We start from the raw sequence: 19,142 nt of genomic DNA on the forward strand, positions 1-19,142 counted from the left end.
GTCACTCAAACTTCGGGAACACAGACCTCCTGCCACGTAACCTTGCTATACATCTGCTGTACATACATTCACTCAGATTAATTTCCTTCTCTCTTCACTATTTTTTGACAACTTTACAAATCTGACCACTTTTTTAAACTGCAGTTTTCCCACCACATATGAACTACAAGGGATGAATCTTTCTTTCTTGATAGGAATTTTCATTTAAACGTCAGACTTTGAGTTCTTACCGTGGTCTGTAAGTTCAGACATGCCGAGCTCACTTGTCCCGTTCCCTCTTGGTTCATCATTTCCTGTGGACACGTAGCTGCCCGTAGCGCCTGGCTGAGAATGAATGAGGTGTTTTGAAGACTGCTCATCAGATTCCTTCGTCAAATGGTGAAGCAGCATGGAGAAACAGGAACAGAGCTTTCAGCAGGATCACAACACAGTGGTTACCCTGATCTACACAATTCCTGGGACTTGTATTAGACAAATACAAAAATAAAATCTTAACATTTTTGTAAATGATCAGTAGTGACTCAGCCATAAGAAGAAGCAGGTTTAATATATTTTTTCTCTAGACACAATGGAAAATGGAAACCAGAGGACATGCGAAAGAAAAGATAGAATACAAAACCCACAAAAAATTATTTCTATCATGTGTTGACCAACTATTTCCAAACTGACTCTTTTCTTTCTACAATAGGATGTGGTGCTAGCATTAAACTGGCTCATCTTCTGTTGCACATAGCTTAAAAGCAAAGGACAACTTATTCTGGGAGTCATTCCAAGTCTTCATTCTTACTAGAAAGCCAGTTGAAGTGTTAATATGCTTAACCAAATGAAAAGAACTCACAGCCATGACAAATTAAAATGTTTAAAGGATTACAAATCTAAACATCTTGAAACTAAACATATTTTGAACTCCGATGTCATACAGTTAGTAAAAACATTTCAGAGAGCAGATTTAGCTTTAAGGGTAAATTGAGAAAGAGTCACTTGAAAAAATAGAACTGTGCAACGAATAGAGAGCTTTTTGAACCATATCTGAATAACTGAATATACTTTGCCTCATCACAGATAAACCGGTTCAGCTAAGCAGTCCAGATTTTGATGCACTTCCCAGCTATTAGTCTCAGAACAGGCCCGTGCCTCTAGTGCTAAAGGAACCATGTGGGAAACAGAGAAGTGTTATACACTGGGTGCACATAAATGAGACCTCCAAAACAACAGCCCATACTTACATGTAGGATGTTGGCATTCAGCTGCTGAAAATTACGGGACCTGAATTCTCGCATTCTTTTGATATTTTCTTGATATTTTTCTTCTGCCAGTTGCCTGTAAATACAGAACGCTTCTATTTAGAATGTGATATCAGGGCATGCACAAGGGGATCTTGTAAAAGCAGACATGGAAAAATAAATTTCGTACTGAGATTTTCATGTTGGCAAATATTCATATAGATACATATAGATACATATTCATATATTCATATAGATACTGATTTTAATGAATGCAAAAAGATATTTCAGACCTTATTTTCAAACCCTATTATATTTTACTTTCACAACTTGCAAAACATAATTAAGAAATAGTAAATTATCAGGCCCAGTCTTTTCTAGTTCTTCCAAGGGTCTTAAATACTTCGGGCTTCATTCCACCATGTAGTGCAGGGACCTTTCAGCTGTAGACAGGCACGCAACATTTGTGTGCTATGAACTCTTCCTCTGGGGGACAGTTGGTAATCGTGCTTTTCTATGTGGAACCACTTAAGGCAGGTGCTACATTAAGCAGTTTTTCCAGCTTCCATTAATCTATTCCCTTCCCACCTATCTCTACATTTGCGCTGCTGGAAGCAGATCTCCCATCTGAGAAGGTATCATTTTCACATTGTTTCCAACATTTTCAGCCAGAGTCAGCTGACAGTGATCTAGAGCTCAATATTGATCTGGTTTAAAGATTCATGACTGGGGACAAGGTCTGAATATTAATGTTGCCTTCATATTACAAAACAGCTATATTTCATTTTGTTTTTGGGGGAAAGAAAAAATGTGAAAATCTCATCAGAAAACATCAAAATGCAAGAAAGCAATAAAAATTAAAACCAAATTAGAACAATCCTGCAATTAGCATTATTTCCTAATCTCCATTAATTTTTAAAAAGTGAAAGAGACAGACTTCCTATTCACAAATTTCATATTAGTACAAGAATTGGCCTACCATATTACTGAAAGCACAATGCAGAAGGGGTTTTAAAATTAATGCTTTTTATATCAGTTCAGGGAGAGGGGGTTTTTTAATGAGAATCAATTTATGTAGCAAATGCCAGTCATGCACAATTACTCTTCAGACATATTTTCCAAAAGGACATGAAGGTCTTAGTTCTTTGTTGCAAATGCATCATCAAGACAGTATATTCTGGTTTTTATTTAAAAACCCCAAACAAAACCTTCCAGTTGTTTCTCATATTCCATCAGAAACTGCACCTAATCTCTTCCAAAACATTTTATTATGTCCCACTTAAACAAAAACAAAAACAAACAACCATAAATCACAAAGCCTTTCCAGCACAACGATTACCCATCTTTGATCCTTTGAAAAGACTATCTATCCTCTGAGCTATTAACTTCTATTGGAAAACCTCTCAGGCCAAAACAATTGACAAAAGCTGGACTGTAACTAAACGTCCAACTCCTCAGACTGGGCTATTCTTAACATAATCAGCCATTAAAAAAAAGTCTCCTATTGTAACACCTCTGAAAATCTCTCATATACTTATTTAACCATAACCACGGTACTCAAAACACCTGTTTTGAGGTAACGCCCTCATTTTTCTCCTATATAAATAATTAGTGTGATTTATTGCCATCCAAAATCCTCATTGACTTTGAGCAGCTGAAGGCCCATACTGTTTTTATTTCTACCTTGACAATTCTACTCTCCAATTAGACTGCTGGGTGGGGGAAATTACATGGTTAGGGCACAACTCACTTCAACTTCTTTGCTTTCTCGTCTGCAGCATTCAACTTCCTCAACCGCATTCTTTCCCGTGGTGTCATTTTCTGTACTTCAGAAAGTTCCTGAAGAGTTTGCAAATGAACTTTCTTCTGCCTGAAATTGAATGCAAGCAAACCCATCTTCACATAAAAATTTAAATTTTGACTGGATATTGAAACAGTGACATTTCAAATGGAATAATTAGAAAGTCTCTGGCACTATAGCAGACTAAATAGACTTTCGTTTGGAAAGCAAATGCCTCTTTAAATTGAAATATTTAAACTTGGATTTGTGAAGAAGGTGAATCATTTCAGGTGAGGAAGGAAAAAGGTAGATTCATTTCCTTAAAAGAATATTGAAGCACAGTGAAATATTTACCCTGTCGGGCTTCATTATTGGACATATTCCAGGTACAAAGGCAGTCTGTAAATGAGAGCCATAGTACCACTCGTACATTTTACACTGATTGTTGCAAGATGTCTAGAATAACAGAGAATATTTATGTGTCCTTAATGACAGATATAATTATCATGTTGTCCTCTCTGAATTTCTGCTCCTAATCAATAATAAGAGTTCACAGATAAAACGGTCTCCATAGACCATCTCTGAAAGCTGAGCATGAATTACTGACTTACGTATTTCAGCTGTATTTACCAACCGAGATCAATATTAGTCCTTTATCAGAAAAAGGATACTAATCTCAGATTCTTATCTCACATCCTAGAGTAATTAAAACAAAAATTAAACCCTAGTTTGAAATGCCTTGGCAGTCTCCTTTCATTACACAGTATATCTATTATACCATGTATTTATAATACCAAGTATTCATTTCAAATTACTGGTTTTGCTCTTATGAGATAAATTCACTTCTGATAATCTAAGAGGCCAGGTTTGTAACTATACAAATTGTAACACTCCATTTGGACTATCATTTTGAAATCAAGATGTTAATAAATGAGCAGAGAAGATTCATTACGTTTTTCAAATATTGCAAAGATATGAATATTAGTGTGAAATATGAAAGATTAAGGGCAAAGACAAGAAGAGTTCAATTATTCATAAGAATGGAACTAACTCTTCAAGTATGAATAATGTAGACATATTTCTTGTCTCCTGTATAAAACTCTAATTTAAATTAAAAGAATCTCATGGGGGAAAAAAGCAATTTTTCATTCAAGTTGAAATTGAACTTGTACAGCCTTATACTTTCTTAAGTATTTAAAATTTTATGACTTGATTGGGAATAGATTAAAATAAGCCATTAAAATAAGCCTTTACTAGAAGAAACTTGAGTCAACCTTTTTGCTTTGCATGGCAAAAAGAATTCCTGGTGAAAAAAAAGTAAAGATAAATATAAAGTAGCAATGGTTGAGGAGAACACCACAGCAAGCAATTGCTTGTGCACTCACTGGGACTGGAGTATTGCTGCAAGACAGCAGATATGGGGAATTCACTATGTTTAATTTTTTCATCTCCCCTTTTCTGCCCTCTGTCATTTTTCAGGTATTTTTAGCTCATTTTTGCCTGCCTCTTTAGATCTGGAGTTGCACAAATTATTTTGCATTTTAGTTACCAGTGACAATACCGGCTGCTACTGTTCTCATAAGTACAGTGAGAGTCATTATAAGATTATGATTTCTTGCATATTCCAAACACTTGGGCAAAAATAATCACACTGTAACACAAGTGAGGATAAGCTACAGTAAAGCTGCTCATAGGATTTTTCACTCTAATTGATGCCCTGAATTCTAAAACCTCAAGATAAATTGCCATTCATGGTTTCACGATTTATAGGAATTCTGGACCTCTGCACAGAAGCATACTTTCTATTTCCTTCCAACAATAGTATAAGAACATGATGTTTGTAGTTAGTTAGTTACTCTTAGTTAGTTAGTAGTTAGTTACTTGCTCTTCCTCTTAGAGATTACAAACTTGATTTTGAAAAAGTATACTTTAAGATTCTGGGATATATATAAATGTCCTTCCCACAGGCTGCCTCTGTCAGAAAATGATGTCCATTTGGAAGGTGATGAGATTCAATACATTCTAGCTAATGACAATGGATCAGGTATAGAATACTGTATATATTTAAAAAAAAAAAAAACGAAGTGGTTTGATCAGTCCCTTCTAGAAGCATAAGGATATTTGAAGTCTGGATATTTATTCTGCAAGTAACAATATTGCTTCCCCGAAGTGGATACAATAGTTTTGGTGCATAGAATAATCTGAAATCTTGTGCCCACAAGACAAAGACAAGAATTAAAAGTTTCTTGAAGATTTTCGTACTCTATGTTTCAACAAGCATTAAATACTGAATAAAATTCAGATAGAGTTGGCAAAGTATCTAGGAAACATTTCAGTGCCCCAAAACTATTCACAGTATATCTCTAAGGAACATCTCTGTAGTTAACTATCTCTAATTTGAAAAGGAAAGAATCCTCTCAAAGTTAATTGAATTAACTTGAATATATATATTTATTGTTTCATTTTTATATCAAGGCTTGCAATGTTCAATGAACTATTTGTACTAAAGATACCTATTCATACCAAAATGGAAAACTTTGGTCTCACAAAAAGACAGAGACCCATCTGTCAACAAGAGACACTAAGGACAGAAGTGTTGAGTAGAAACCCAAACCACAATTTGCAGAGATGAGAGCCTACAGATACACTGACAGCAGTTAAACTGGGTAAAATTATTTATAAAAGGTTTTACCATGCTGAATTCAACTGTCTTTCTTCCTACCACTGACAGCAAACTACGCTTCGTTTGGAAAAGCTGAAGGTGGTCACCTCTCCTGAAGGGAGGCTTGCAAGCTGCAGAATTGGCAGCATCTGCAAAGTGATCACCGCTGAAAAACTGTGGGTCCTGTACAAGAGCAGAGGTCACCAAAACCAAAGGTGAAAGTCTTATAGCCTCAAAGGCACTGCCAGCTCTGGATTGTTTTAATCTTCATTGCTGTTACCGAATAATTCAAAACAAATTTCAGAGTGCTGTTAAAATCTTGGCAGTTATTTAGAGGAAACAAGAAACAGGGATGTTCATTGCTTTCTCACAGGATCACCAACTTCTGGGTTTGCTCTTGTTAGCTCTCAACAAAACAAGAACCGTACAGAAAACTCAGGGATGAGGGGCAAAAGGGAGGGCAAGTTGCCCATGAAACTGCAGAGCAAACTTACAAAGGCAAAATTAAAATGTCCATGCTGGAATTTGCTTTAAACATTGCAGCATTGTAATTTAATACAATTAATTAAATCAATATATATTCCGTGCCAAAGAGAGAGATCATGTGTGAAGACACTGCTGATGTAAGAGCCAAGAAACATTGCTACTCTTGATTTCTCACTGCAGTTGCAAGATCTAGTTGCAAGATCTAATATCTCTGTAGGATACCTCCGTATCCTACAGAGGTATTAGATAAGTATTAGTTTAAGTGTATATGCTTTTAGTTTGGTGTCATTTAAGAAACATAGCTTTCACATTCAATTTTTAGTAGGTTCAGAAACAGCAGCAAAATAAATGATGGTGACCTAACTAAAATGACAGCTTAAACCTCCAAAACTTAAAGACAAAGGTCATGATTTATATACCAATTGCTACTAAATTAACATAAACATATACTGCACATGTATGAGCAATTTACACTTTTTAAATAAAACTATTTCATCTGCAAATCTTTTTTTACTCCCTAAATCTTAATTATGCATCTCCCTGATGTGGTTGCTCTCTTGTATGTCAGGGGAATAGGTTTGTCTAAACATAAAGCACTATGAGATTGACACAAGTGTTAACGACGTTATTTGGCAACACCGTAATTTCATATACTACTGCCCATAAAACTGCTAAAAATACTTACACAGCACTAAAAGCGGGAGCAGTTTCTTTCTGCCAGTTAAGCGCCTTGTCTTTCACAGTGATGTTTGTGAACTTGTACTGTATTTTCTGCAAAGAAATAAAACACAAGCGGTATCAAGACTTGATGCTAAAATTATCCAGAATCTTCAGCTATTACCCAACACCATCCTGATATAAAAACTGACTGAGCAGTTTCCCTCCCCACCTTCTCAGAAAGCCAAATAATACAGGCACGGAAGCCTGCGCAAAATGGGCAAAAAAGGCATTGGTTTTCATTAAAACTACGACTAACCAGAACAATTTAGAGATATATGTGCCCAGATCCAAATGATCCACATTTGTTATGCAAAAATGTATTTTTCTTATTGCTCATAACATTTAAAAGGGGATACATTCAGCTTGTCAAATGATGAGGGCTTCATTCCTCAGTCATATTTGTCCTATAGCTCTGAATGTCCCCCAGATGCTCCCATCAACAGCTATGAAATTATTTTTTCTCAATGTTATACCTGCCTCCAATTTTGCTTTTGCAAAATACGTACTCAAATGGCAAGTGTATACTCCTTTTTCTTACATACCTTTAGTTGTTCCTCAATATAAGGGGATTTTAGGATCTCTGCTGCTGCTGGTCTCAATGAAGGATTCTTACTTAACATGCTGAAATATTAAAAATCAAAAGTAGTAATTAAGCCATTGTTCAAACTTACTGAAATATCTTCTAAACAAGAAAATAACATACCTGCATAGCACGGCATTCAGTTTGCTTGGATATCTATCAGGAAGAGAAGGTGTTTCACCTTCCACAATTTTTAACACAACAGACAAAAAATTCTGTCCAGTAAATGCATGGTTCATACAGCACATCTCATACAAAATGCATCCCAGAGACCTTGAAAAACAAACAAATAGGAATAGTGTCTATTTTTCACCAGTCCTAATGGCTATCACAAAAGGTCACCAAGTTGAACATTTTCAAATAAACACTCTCAAAATAATTTTATGTAATGACTTTTCATAACAGTTTGCATTTCAGCTGAGTTCTGGCTGATGAACATGTTTTAAAAAATGGGGGAGTTGAGTTTTGCAGACCTTGGAGGACCTCAGCTCAGACCTCAGCTCTTTCTCCAGTCAGGAGTGCTGACTTGATCCACGATTGACTTGATCAAGGTCACAGAAAATGCTGGTGAGAGCCAGATTCAGGTTGAGGCTCATCTAAGCAACTAGCTTAAATATCTTTATATTTGACTGTGGTATTTATAATTTAATCTGTGATTCCAGAAGAAGTAAGAAAATAAAGCATAATGATAAGAAATACGCATGGCTGAATGGCTTTCAGGAAAGGGATATGTTTGAAAGCATATAATGAATAAAGTTTCAATTACTCATTTTGGTTAAAGGAGTTGTTTTGGTCCATCTAGCAATAAAAGAACAAGAGCAAATAATTTTAAACCTGAAACCCAGGCTCTACAATCAGTACAAATAAGGAAGAAGAGAGAGAATGGGGGGCACTGCACTCACTGGTACTTTTCAAGCAAGTATGTGAAAACCATTAGCAGAGCATTTCTTGCTAAGAACCAACTAAAGAACAGCTACTGAGGTAAATAAATAGTTGCCTATTTTTTTAAAAAATTTAACTGTCAAACAGCTTTCAACTTTCAAAATCAGTAAACAGTAAGACACAGATGATAATATGTATTTATGCTGTATGTTAAGACTCTAAAACAAGATAATTACTACATGAGAAAAAAAGCAAAAAGAACAACCAAAAACACCCTACGCAGACAGCATCTGAAAGCATCAAATAAAAATGGAAATCAGCCAGAGAGAAGAAAAAAAGAAGGAAAATCCCAACCTGACAGACTGTACTATAACTTATTTTTGCAGAATCAATCTGTTTTGGAAGCTGCTTGATTCTGGCAGCTAGAAATTGTTTAATGAGCCATTAGGAACATGGGATTTGACACATCAGGGAAGCTGATTTATTCATCTAGTTTAGTACTCTGACTACACCTGAGGTGGAGAAAGATGAAAAGATTGCCCAGGGCATTTTGCTGCAGCTAGGGCTGTGAACAGGCTACCCAGGGAAAATCCCATCTGTCCCATGAAAGAAAAAAACACGGAAAAAAGAAAAATTAAGGAAAAATAATAACGTTTCTTTCTGCAGGATCAAAATCTTTGAAACTGAATAAATATCTCCTAAGCTGAGAAATGGTACTCCGGGTTCCTGAACAAGGCTATTTCTTCCCAAGTGGGCTGCTGAGCTGCAAACACCCAAAGAAGTAACAGACAAGCTTTTGGCTCCAAACTGAATTTCTCAGTTGTGCTTCTACATTTCTGGCCTAAGCATCTTGTGAGGAGCAGGAGGAAATTGCTTCCCATTTCCCGCAAGCAATCCGCACGTGATCCAAACATATAATTTAATTACTTTTATAATCTTAGCCTGCGTTAAGTGCCCATGTTATAAAATTCTAAAACGGTCATTAAACCAGCCAGCCAGCACATTTGGTTTGACAACTCTCTATATTCACAAATAGGTTTGACAAGGCTCCTGAACAGCACATAATTTCAGCAAAAGTGTAGCATGACCCGTTCATGTTGAAGCTACTAACGCACAGTTTCATCATAAAATGGGGCATCTGGACAGACTTCAGTGTGTTCTCCCCAGTCTAAACAGACTAGTCTAGACAGACCTCTAACTTCTCCCTCCTAGAAGAAACCACCCTGAGGTTTTTGGTGCTGCTTACATAAATATTATCATCCTTTTAACATCTTCTAATATTTTGTAAAAAATGTTACAGTTCTTCAAAGGTTATAAGATCCAAGTTAGCTTGAAATTTAACTTCAAAAGTCAGATAATGTAAATGCTTATACCTTTATGGCTTAGATCTCTTAGTCTGATCATATCGGGTCTTAAGGATTTGTTGGCTTCAGAGTTTGTGAGGAATATGTCTCTGAATTTAATTTCCACAATATTCACTCATCAGCCCTTAAATGAGAACTCCCTGCTGCTGTCTTCCCCAGTCCCTTCCCCTCAGCCTTCACATTGATTCATTTTTTGACTGTTATTATTAAAGAAAAAGACAAAGTTGGGGAAAAGCACAGACAAGCAAGCACAATAAAATGAAAGCCTCAAGGTGTGTGGTGTGGGCAGCCCAATTTACCCAAACACAACAGACAAACCATCTGCCAGATCTGTAGGGGGAACACCGATGGGCAGAGGGGGTGGTGAACTGCTGAACTGAGATCAGCTCCCTGAAGAAGCTCCTTGTCTGGAAAGGAGAAGACCCCAGACTGCGTCACCTGCAAAGGGTTTCTTTCATTGCCTGGCCAGTCCAGGCTCAGGGATGCTGGGAAGAACATGTGAACCAACTTCAATTTGCCTCCTGTGAATTTAGATTTGACATAAAGCATGGAATGGCAGAGAACTCCAGCCCTGACATTGCAGCTGAAGAAAAACAAATTCTGCCACTTCTCTGAGCTCAGCTGCAGAACTTCTGTACTGTAAAACGTGAAGTTTTTCCCATCTATTGACCTTGGGCTATAAAGGACAATACTTCTTGCACCAGCAGCTGCACTGTGAATATTCAAGCCACTTTTGAAAAACCAGTTGCAGAAGGTCTCAGTGAACCTGAAAAGCACAGTGTCTCTTTAGAGCACACTAGTAATGCAGCATAAATTAAGGTCTTTCCAATGAACTGAACTGAATAGTGAGAGGATCATGATAACAAGGTGAGATAGTACCAATTGTCTTTTCCAGAAGATATTTTACGTATTTTATCTTACATTTTACATGGGAACACTTGTAAGTCTGAATTTTGGTATGTGAATTTTTGAGTCCTGATAGAGATCAGAAGGACAAGTCTGAAGAGAGACTGCCACTTCAGCTACATATAAAAGACTTGGGCAACTCCTTGGAATTCCTCAGGAGTCAACAAACAGCGCTACTTAACATCTCTGTCAGCAACACGGACAGAGCGACTGAGCGTATCCTCAGGCAGTTTGCTGACAAGCTGTGTGGGATGGTTGACATCCTGGAAGGAAGAGCTGTCATCCAGAGGGACCTTGGCGGACTTGAGAGGTGGGCTCATGCCAACCTTATGGAGTACAAGGCAAATTGCAAGGTCCTGCACTTAGGCCACAAATACAGACTGGACAGAGAACGGATTGAAAGCAGGCCTGAGGAGAAGGACTTGGGGGATGTTGCTTGATGAAAAGCTCAACTTGACTTGGCAATGTGTGCTGACAGCCCAGAAAGCCAACCACATCCTGTGCTGCATCAGAAGCAGTGTGAGAAGCAGGCTGAGGACAGAGATTCTTCCCTCTACACCACTATTCACATGGAGTACTGTATCCAGCTCTGGGCCCTCAAGATGAGAAGGATGCAGACCTGCTGAGACAAATCCAGAAGAGGTACACAAAGATGATCTGAGGGCTAGAACACCCTCATGGAGACAGGCTGAGAGAGTTGGGGGTGTTTAGCCTGGAGAAGAGATAGCTCCAGGGAGACCTTTGAGTACCTTCCAGCACATAAAGTGAGAGGGAACCAGAGAGAGACTTTTTACAAAGGTTTGTAATGATAGGACGAGGGATAACTTCAAACTGAGAGAGAATTCAAGGCCAGGCTGGATGGGGCTTTGAGCAACCTCATCTAGTGGAAGGTGTCCCTGCCCACAGCAGGGCAGTTGGAATGAGATGATCTTTAAGGGTCCTTCCAACCCAAACAATTCTATGAATCTTTGATTCTTCGTGAGCAACCAAACTTCCTGCACAGTGTCCCAAGGACTTAACCTCACCTGGAGCCTCCAGGGTGGGCTCCCCTGTATGCTCAGTGTCCTCTTGTCTTTTGGTTAAATGGGGACAGTGGAAAAAAAATCAAATAGAATCATTATTAAAAGATGAAAGTATCAATCGAATACATGATTCCTGATCAGAAGTTTCCTGGCTGGAAAAAAAGAAGGGGTTTGTGGGCTGGGGAAGTACTGAGTCAAGGCACACCTCCTCCTTAGTGTTGCTACAGTGAGGGCCAAGAAGCTCCTGCTGAAGGCAGTCTCAACCTCAGGTGAGTGCTCTTGGTAATACTTTGGAAAGATCACAAAATGCAGAAAGTATAACAGAAAGCTGGTAGCTGCTGAGTTTGGGAGGGGGGGCTTTTTTCCTGTGTTTTCGTAAATTTTGAAAGGGTGCTCAACACATGACTTATAAAAGTATTGTACTAAACTCTGCTTATGCTAACTCTATACATCTTCAATGACCTATATGGATTGACATTAGTAACCCCAAATAGAACTTGAACATGTAATTTACTTTCTATTTGCACTGCAATAAAAGAAATTATTCCTTACAGTAGAGGAGCACAAAAGGCAGGCTTCCCTGTCTATTCACTTGTTTTGACATCTTTTGAAATCTTCTCCCAATATATTTTTATTGACCACACGTATTAACTGTATTTGCTACAGATAGACAAGAGAGAATTTGACATCAAATCCATAGCAGTTATCTACACAGACCATGAGATGAGATTCCTGACATATCTGTTGACTGGACTGAATATGTCAACTGTGAAAAATGGTTGCTACCATTTGAAAATACAGATGACTGTTCTCCACTTTTAGAATTATATCCTGCAGCCACAAGTATATTTTGAAAAGGCAGAACTGAGATAAGTTAATTATGAAGCAATCAAACTGTATTCCACGGGCCAAATGTTTTACAAAGGAACTCTGCTGTTTTGAAATATTTATAAAAAATTAATTTTCTGATATACATACCCACAGGAAAAATACAAAAACAAAAAACAAAAGCACCTCATAAAAGAAACAAAGCTCTTAAATAAAATACTATGACAAAATTAAAATATCAACACTTTTAACTCTAAACTTAAAACATGAGATGCTTTAGGACACACATATAAATAATCCAGATATTTTTGCCATTCCAAAAAAATAATTCTTCAACTTAGCTTGGAAGAGTACCTGCTCACCTAAAAGTTCCCTAAAGTCTTTCAACAGACCTCAACTCCTAAACCTGATGCTTTAATCACCACCTCAGAAGTCCTGATCTCAAGAATTTGTGCCATCTAAATGCAGAACTGACATTTTTCTTTCTACCTTTGAGCATCTTCTAAAACAGAGTGCCTTTTTGTTTCTGTTCTAACACCGCAGTTATTCTCATTTTCAGCTCCACTTCCACATACTTTCTTGCTTTTAACATTTGCCAATGTTTTTAAATTTAGTTCCTATGAAGGTCCTTCTATCCTCTCAGCCAGAATCAATCTTTGCTCATCCACCTAAAACTTCACAGAAAGCTGCTTCTTTGAATTCATCTATCTCAATACAAGAAAAAAAGAGATTTCCCCCTTCCTAGAAAAACCAGAACTTTGTCTACAATCATCCTTTATCACATCAGGGACTGGACCTGAATCTAATTCTCCTTTAAAGTTTCAGATAACCCAGAATAAAAGCCAACGACACTCTTCTTAAAACAAAGGGCAAGGCTTTAGATGCAACATTTGATTCTAATGTCCTGAAATAGTTTTAGTGGAGAAAAACGCCTAATCCAACCAAAACTGTCGGGGGCTTTCCCCGTTATTTAGGTGGTTTCAGGGTTCTTTTCTCCCTTGCACAGCTCTGAGCTAAGCCGAAGGAAGAGACGGAGTTTTCGGGTTTAGATTTTTCAAGGCTGCATACTTCGTTTATTTTTTTTTTATCTTACAGTTTTTTCAGAGTCCGACAAGATGTTCACAGCTGCATGGATTCCTCACGTCTCCCCCCGAGCTGGGTTGTCCTTATCTTTTATACTAATTACTACGTATTTCTTGTTTACTATTTCTTACCAATGTCTATCACTATTACTAAAAAGGTCATCTTTACTTTGACCCAATCCTCACTAACTACTTTGTGCCACATCAATGCAGCAATGGAGTGAGGGAAGAAGAAGGAGAAGGAGAAGGAGACAACGCCCCAGGTTCTCCATCTTGTCCCCATTCACTTCAATGCTAGGAACCTAAAATTACTATTTTCTCACCCTGTGATAAGCTAAACTACTATTTTTCACACTCTTGTGACCTGTAAACCTTCTCTCAGTGTAGGAAGTTTTTCCCATGGACTGAGATCAAAGCCAGTGTCTCTCTGAGCCCTGGGCTGGGGTCCCAGACCCCCCTGCCCAGGTCCCTGACCCTCCAGGGCAGCCAAAGGAATGCCCTGGACTCCAATACAAAACAGCATTATGACTACTCACCAAATGTCAGATTTTGTGTTATATCCCTGGTGCTTCAGTACTTCTGGACTCATGTAGTATGGTGTCCCAATAAAAGTAGTTGCAAGATCACATGAACCCATCAAAAGACAAGAAACTCCAAAGTCTCCTAAAAATATCAGTAGAAACAATAATCTATTAATATAAACATACCTCAATTCATATAGACTTTGTTTATTGTCAGACATGATAAAGTGACTGTACATCCAGAAAATTTTGCTAGTATTTTTTTTATAAAAGGGAAAAACTACTTTCTCTAATTCTTCAAAATAAAAACACCACAAAAGCATAATATCACAGAACACTGTTGGTTTGAAGAGGCTTCACAAGGTCATCTGATTCAAACCCCTGGCTCAAAGTTAAATGGGGCTGCTCAGGTCCACGTCCAGCCAAGCTTGAAACGCCCTCAAGGCTAGAGATTTCACTGCCACTCCTGCATCTGTCAAATAAATGCTTGACTACAAATCAAAATGCTATTTCAGACATGATTTTCTTTAAATCTCCTTATTGACAAAATGTCTGCTGGACTGTTCTATCACAAGAAAATATATCTTTAAAAAGTATGGAAATCTCACCAATTTTAAGAAGATTATCTTTCAAAAATATATTCTTGGCTTTCAAATCCCTGTGAAGTATCCGTCTGGAATAGAAAAGGAAATTCAACCTCATCCAGCTGGAAGCATTCAGAGTCATGTATTAAGTATTTCAGGTATTTAACTTCAGACCTTCTCAGAAAGGCCAGCCCACCACTGCTACAGTCTAACTCTGCCAGCGACAATCCACGGACAATGGCGTTAAGGAGCATCACAGAGCTGCATTCACAGGCACCCACACGCAGGGTGAGAGCCTAAGCAGGATAATAAAAATATACCTGGGGATCCCAGCTTAAGAATACAGATACAGACATAGCATGAGCTGCAGAGGAAGGGAGGAAGGCAAGTCTTCCTATCTGACTCGTCTTAAAAGAATTACATCTTATTTTCTGCCAGGAGAATGAGATGCCTCACAAGAGAATAATGGATGAGAGAAACAGCAATAAGAGCTTCTCAAAGCTAAGGGAAGACTCCTACAGAGCAAAAGTATTACTTCAAAGGAAGAATATGTATATAGCCTAAGCTACTAGTTCAATTTTTTACAGTAACAGTGTGGAAGATGAAAGAACTTTACAGAGATGGAAAGGATAAGGAACAGAACAATTAGCTTTTACAGACTTATTTTTCCATCAGTTTGAAAAAAAGACATTATAAGCTACACACCATGTAAGGATATATAGAATCTTCTTAATTTCTATAAGTCTTACATGTATGACAGTAATTCTGTCACCCCTTAGGAAAACAAAGTATCTATGCTGTATATGAAACATATTATCAATTAATTCTTGTTAATAACGCTTCCAAAAGCATTGCTGCCTATAACCTCACCTAAACTAGAATTCATCCACTTTTTAAATGATTACTATCACATAGGATTAGTCACCAGCTCTGCTTAGGAGGAGGTTAGAATAGCAGAAACTGTATTTGCTAATGCAAATACAGTAGTCATTTAGCCATTTAGACAATGTAAAGAAAGAAACTGATGCTCTAAGATTTTTGAGGGCAGAAAAAACAAATATAATACTCAATTTCAATTTTTTTGAGCAATCCTCAAGTATTATCTCAAATTTGAATCATGAAAGTCCTAGGCATTGACACAACAAAATTATTTCCAAAATAGTTTCTAGATTAAGATCAGAAAATATGCATTCTATCGCACCAAATACCCAATTTCGTCCACAACTCATTTGAAAATATTTTTTTGCAAGAAGAGTAAAAAATATGCAAGCCAATATATGCAGTTTGCAAACAGAAAAAAAAAAAAAAAAGAAAAAAAAAAAAAGAAAAATAATACTAGAATTCATTGCCATATGTAGCTAGACTGGGCATGAAAAAGAAATATTTCTAATGTTATGGGTCAAGGAAAAGAGTTTTTCGTGTTTCTTATAGCAATCTTTTTCCACTTATTTTTCTTCCAATTTTTTTGTCCTGAAAGAAATTATTTTACTTTCATTAAAAAAAGGTTTGCACACTGGGAAAAATGAAAGTTTTATTCAATATGCCTCCACCCATGTTTATAAAATATTGTTCATAAATAATTTGTTCTCTATTTGACAACTTCTGTGAGCAATACACATACACTCATACAACACATCAGTAAGGAAATTAAACTAAGGTGATATTTGTTATTCTTTCATAAGTATATATATGTCTGTATGTACACACACACACACTTTTACAGAAATCTTGCTGTGTTGAGATTCATAAGGACTTTTCTTACCATTCAACACACAGATCCTTTGAAAGAACTTGCATTCATTGAGTTAAATTATTCTTGCACATTGTTGCTGAGAACTGGTGGATTTCAACCTTCTTTTAATAGTACTCCTTTGTAGAATTATAACCACAGAATTTATGAACCTGAAATTTTCTGAGTATCTATTATTTTAATAATGGGTATATTGAAGTAGAAGAATTATCCAGAAAGCTTTCAGAAGCACATTATTTGAAAAGGAGATGAAAAAAAAGATGTTTGGGTCACGCTAGTTTGAATTGCAATGTAATGCTAGTGTAATCTTGCAACATATTGATGAAAATGTTATGTATTTTATTTGCATTGCCAATAATTATAAGATGCTTTCATATATTAATATGACAAAGAAATATTTGGGATGATTTTTTTTCAGTTTTCCATGATGATATCTCTCACTGTAATGCAACTTACTCTGCTATGATATGTCTGAAGATAAACAAGGTACCAGCTGAAATCTTACCTGAAGAGAATGCTTTAATACTGCACTGTAAATCCAGTTAAAGAAAGAGAGCAACATTTTATTGTAGGAAAAGACAGACCTATAAAGGCAACATGAATTAACTGGGCTCCAGCAAAACTTTACCTGATGGACAATGAAGAGGTTTTTGAGTAGTTATTTTGGGTAGAAATTAGCACTTGAGGACAGTTTCAAATCTGGGCTGTTAATATACCCATATCTATGTTCGTTACAGTACCTACTTACTGGCTCCTAGTCACAAAAGAACAGGACAAGCCCTGAGCAGTGGGCAGCCTCCTTGAATGAAGCTTTGCCTGCAACAGAATGAGCTGCTAGTGAAGCTGAGGGAAGCTGAAGTATATTACTGCTGTGAAATTATGTGCAATTAATTTCTCTTTCCTCTGCTGAAGAACTCTGCAGATGAGTGAGAGGTTCCGTGTAAGTCTGAACCCTATATTATCTGCTGTTTGCATAAAGAGTAACCTTATAAAAATCTGTGTTCATAAATTCTTCATAAAGATTAGCAAAATGATGGGTAACATAATGGTCAGCCTTATTTAAATTGAGGTTAAATTAATCAGTGGCCTCACTGTCTGATTGCTGTGGGATTAATTTTGTGCACTGACATGCAATGGGCTATGTGTGCTATGAGAGACTACAGGATGGTTTCATGCTAAAGGTCTCCATCAAGATAAGACCACTGAACTGTTTGATATAAAGAAAGGGAGAAGTAAAAGAGTGATAAAGACAGAGAAGGATTGAATCTGTTTATTTCTAGATAATTTTGTTTTCAAGTTTCAAATTTGAAGAGAAATTAGATGAAGTTTGCAGCATAAGAGTTTTCAAAAAGTGTGAAAGTTCAACTACAGTTGAGCAAGAAGGACAAGTGAATAGTCTATGTTTAAAACAAGAAATAATAATTTTTGCTGCTCTGGAGAAATAAAAAAAATTATATATTAAAAACAAACAAACCAACAAACAAAAACAAAACAAAACAACAACAACAACAAAACACAAACAAAAAAACCCACACCCTCCCATCCACAGCAGCTGTTTTTTTCTTAGGAATGACAGGGGGAAGGATCAACCCACAGGCTGTAAACACTTCAGGCTTTTAATTCTAGAGAAAAGCTTTCTTTGCATTAGAACATAATTCAAACATATTACAGCTTTTTTCCATGTCAGTAGAGAAGAAATCATGCATGACTCCTCTATTCAGAAACAGAGGGCTGTTATTATGTTTTAGTGTTTCAGATTTCTGTAAGTAGTTTTAAATTCTTTTAAGCCTAACCTTTTCCACTTAAGCTATTGTGTGACTCTATACTAATGAGAAAAAGGTTATATTTCATAACGTACATACAGCCAAATAGCACAAAATACAAATAAATATATATAAGTTAAAACTGTAAAGTTATTTATAAGTGTCTGGAGAGATACTATTAGCTACGATTGAAAAGGAGAAAATAAAATCCTGTTTGGAAAATCAAATTGCTTTAATTGAAGAATAAAATGACTCCTCAGGAAACCAAATTTAATGTACATATTTACAAAATAAAGTTTATTTTTAGGATCTTATTTGATTTTAAAGATTTGTTTGAAAGCATGTAGAAGATAAGTAAAATAGAAGAGATAAGATAAAAGAGGCATAAGAAAATACAGAAAATTAAAGACAAAAATATTAACTTACAGAATAAAATAAAGAAGTTCAGTTGGAAGGAGCCTACAATGACCATCAGCCCAAATGCAATGTTGGTAGTATTATGCTGCATTATTCTGCACAACACATCTTCTAAACACATACATTAATGAAGGGATTTTGCCAAAAGGGGACTTTCCAGGGCACCAAAACTTTTAATGATAAGTTGTTAAACTGAAGTTCAAGAGAGGAAAAAAACCCAAATCACACTGATAATTTATTTAAACTGTCAGGATTTTTATTTCCACTGCCCTATGTCCTTTTGGCCTGAGGTGAATGCTGAAGAGCACAGCATCCCAAGGGAGTCCTCTTTGTGTGCTCCCATCACTGGCAGTGCAGCATTTCATGTACAAGACCTAGATAAATTGGCATTTAAGAACAAAAATGTTCTTGCATCTTGGGCAGCAATTCACTCTGCCCTTTACCCTCTATAGTCTGACACTGGCAAAAACTCATTAGGCATCCATCAGTTTAGGCCAAACACATCCCACACACTTCAGTTCAAGTCAGGAATGGTTGTTCTTGGTGACAGGTGACCTCTCTACCTACTGCTT

At 36.8% G+C, this 19,142-nt stretch overlaps 1 protein-coding gene across 3 annotated transcripts in view; it reads right to left on the reverse strand.

Annotated features, from left to right (window-relative positions):
- The window catches only part of NEK11 (NIMA related kinase 11), an 84,702-nt gene that overhangs the window by 42,828 nt on the left and 22,732 nt on the right, over positions 1-19,142 (reverse strand). For all 3 annotated transcript variants that reach the window (XM_040065740.2, XM_040065748.2, XM_040065757.2), the window contains exons 5-12: positions 14,665-14,729; positions 14,072-14,198; positions 7,575-7,724; positions 7,414-7,492; positions 6,837-6,922; positions 2,974-3,093; positions 1,227-1,320; positions 231-366 (exon numbers count right to left, since the gene is read on the reverse strand). In XM_040065740.2, the coding sequence (XP_039921674.1) occupies positions 231-366; positions 1,227-1,320; positions 2,974-3,093; positions 6,837-6,922; positions 7,414-7,492; positions 7,575-7,724; positions 14,072-14,198; positions 14,665-14,729 (857 nt within the window). The remainder of the gene's footprint in view (positions 1-230; positions 367-1,226; positions 1,321-2,973; positions 3,094-6,836; positions 6,923-7,413; positions 7,493-7,574; positions 7,725-14,071; positions 14,199-14,664; positions 14,730-19,142) is intronic.

This window comes from Hirundo rustica, chromosome 1 (assembly GCF_015227805.2).
Source record: "Hirundo rustica isolate bHirRus1 chromosome 1, bHirRus1.pri.v3, whole genome shotgun sequence".
In the NCBI taxonomy this organism is placed as follows: domain Eukaryota; kingdom Metazoa; phylum Chordata; class Aves; order Passeriformes; family Hirundinidae; genus Hirundo; species Hirundo rustica.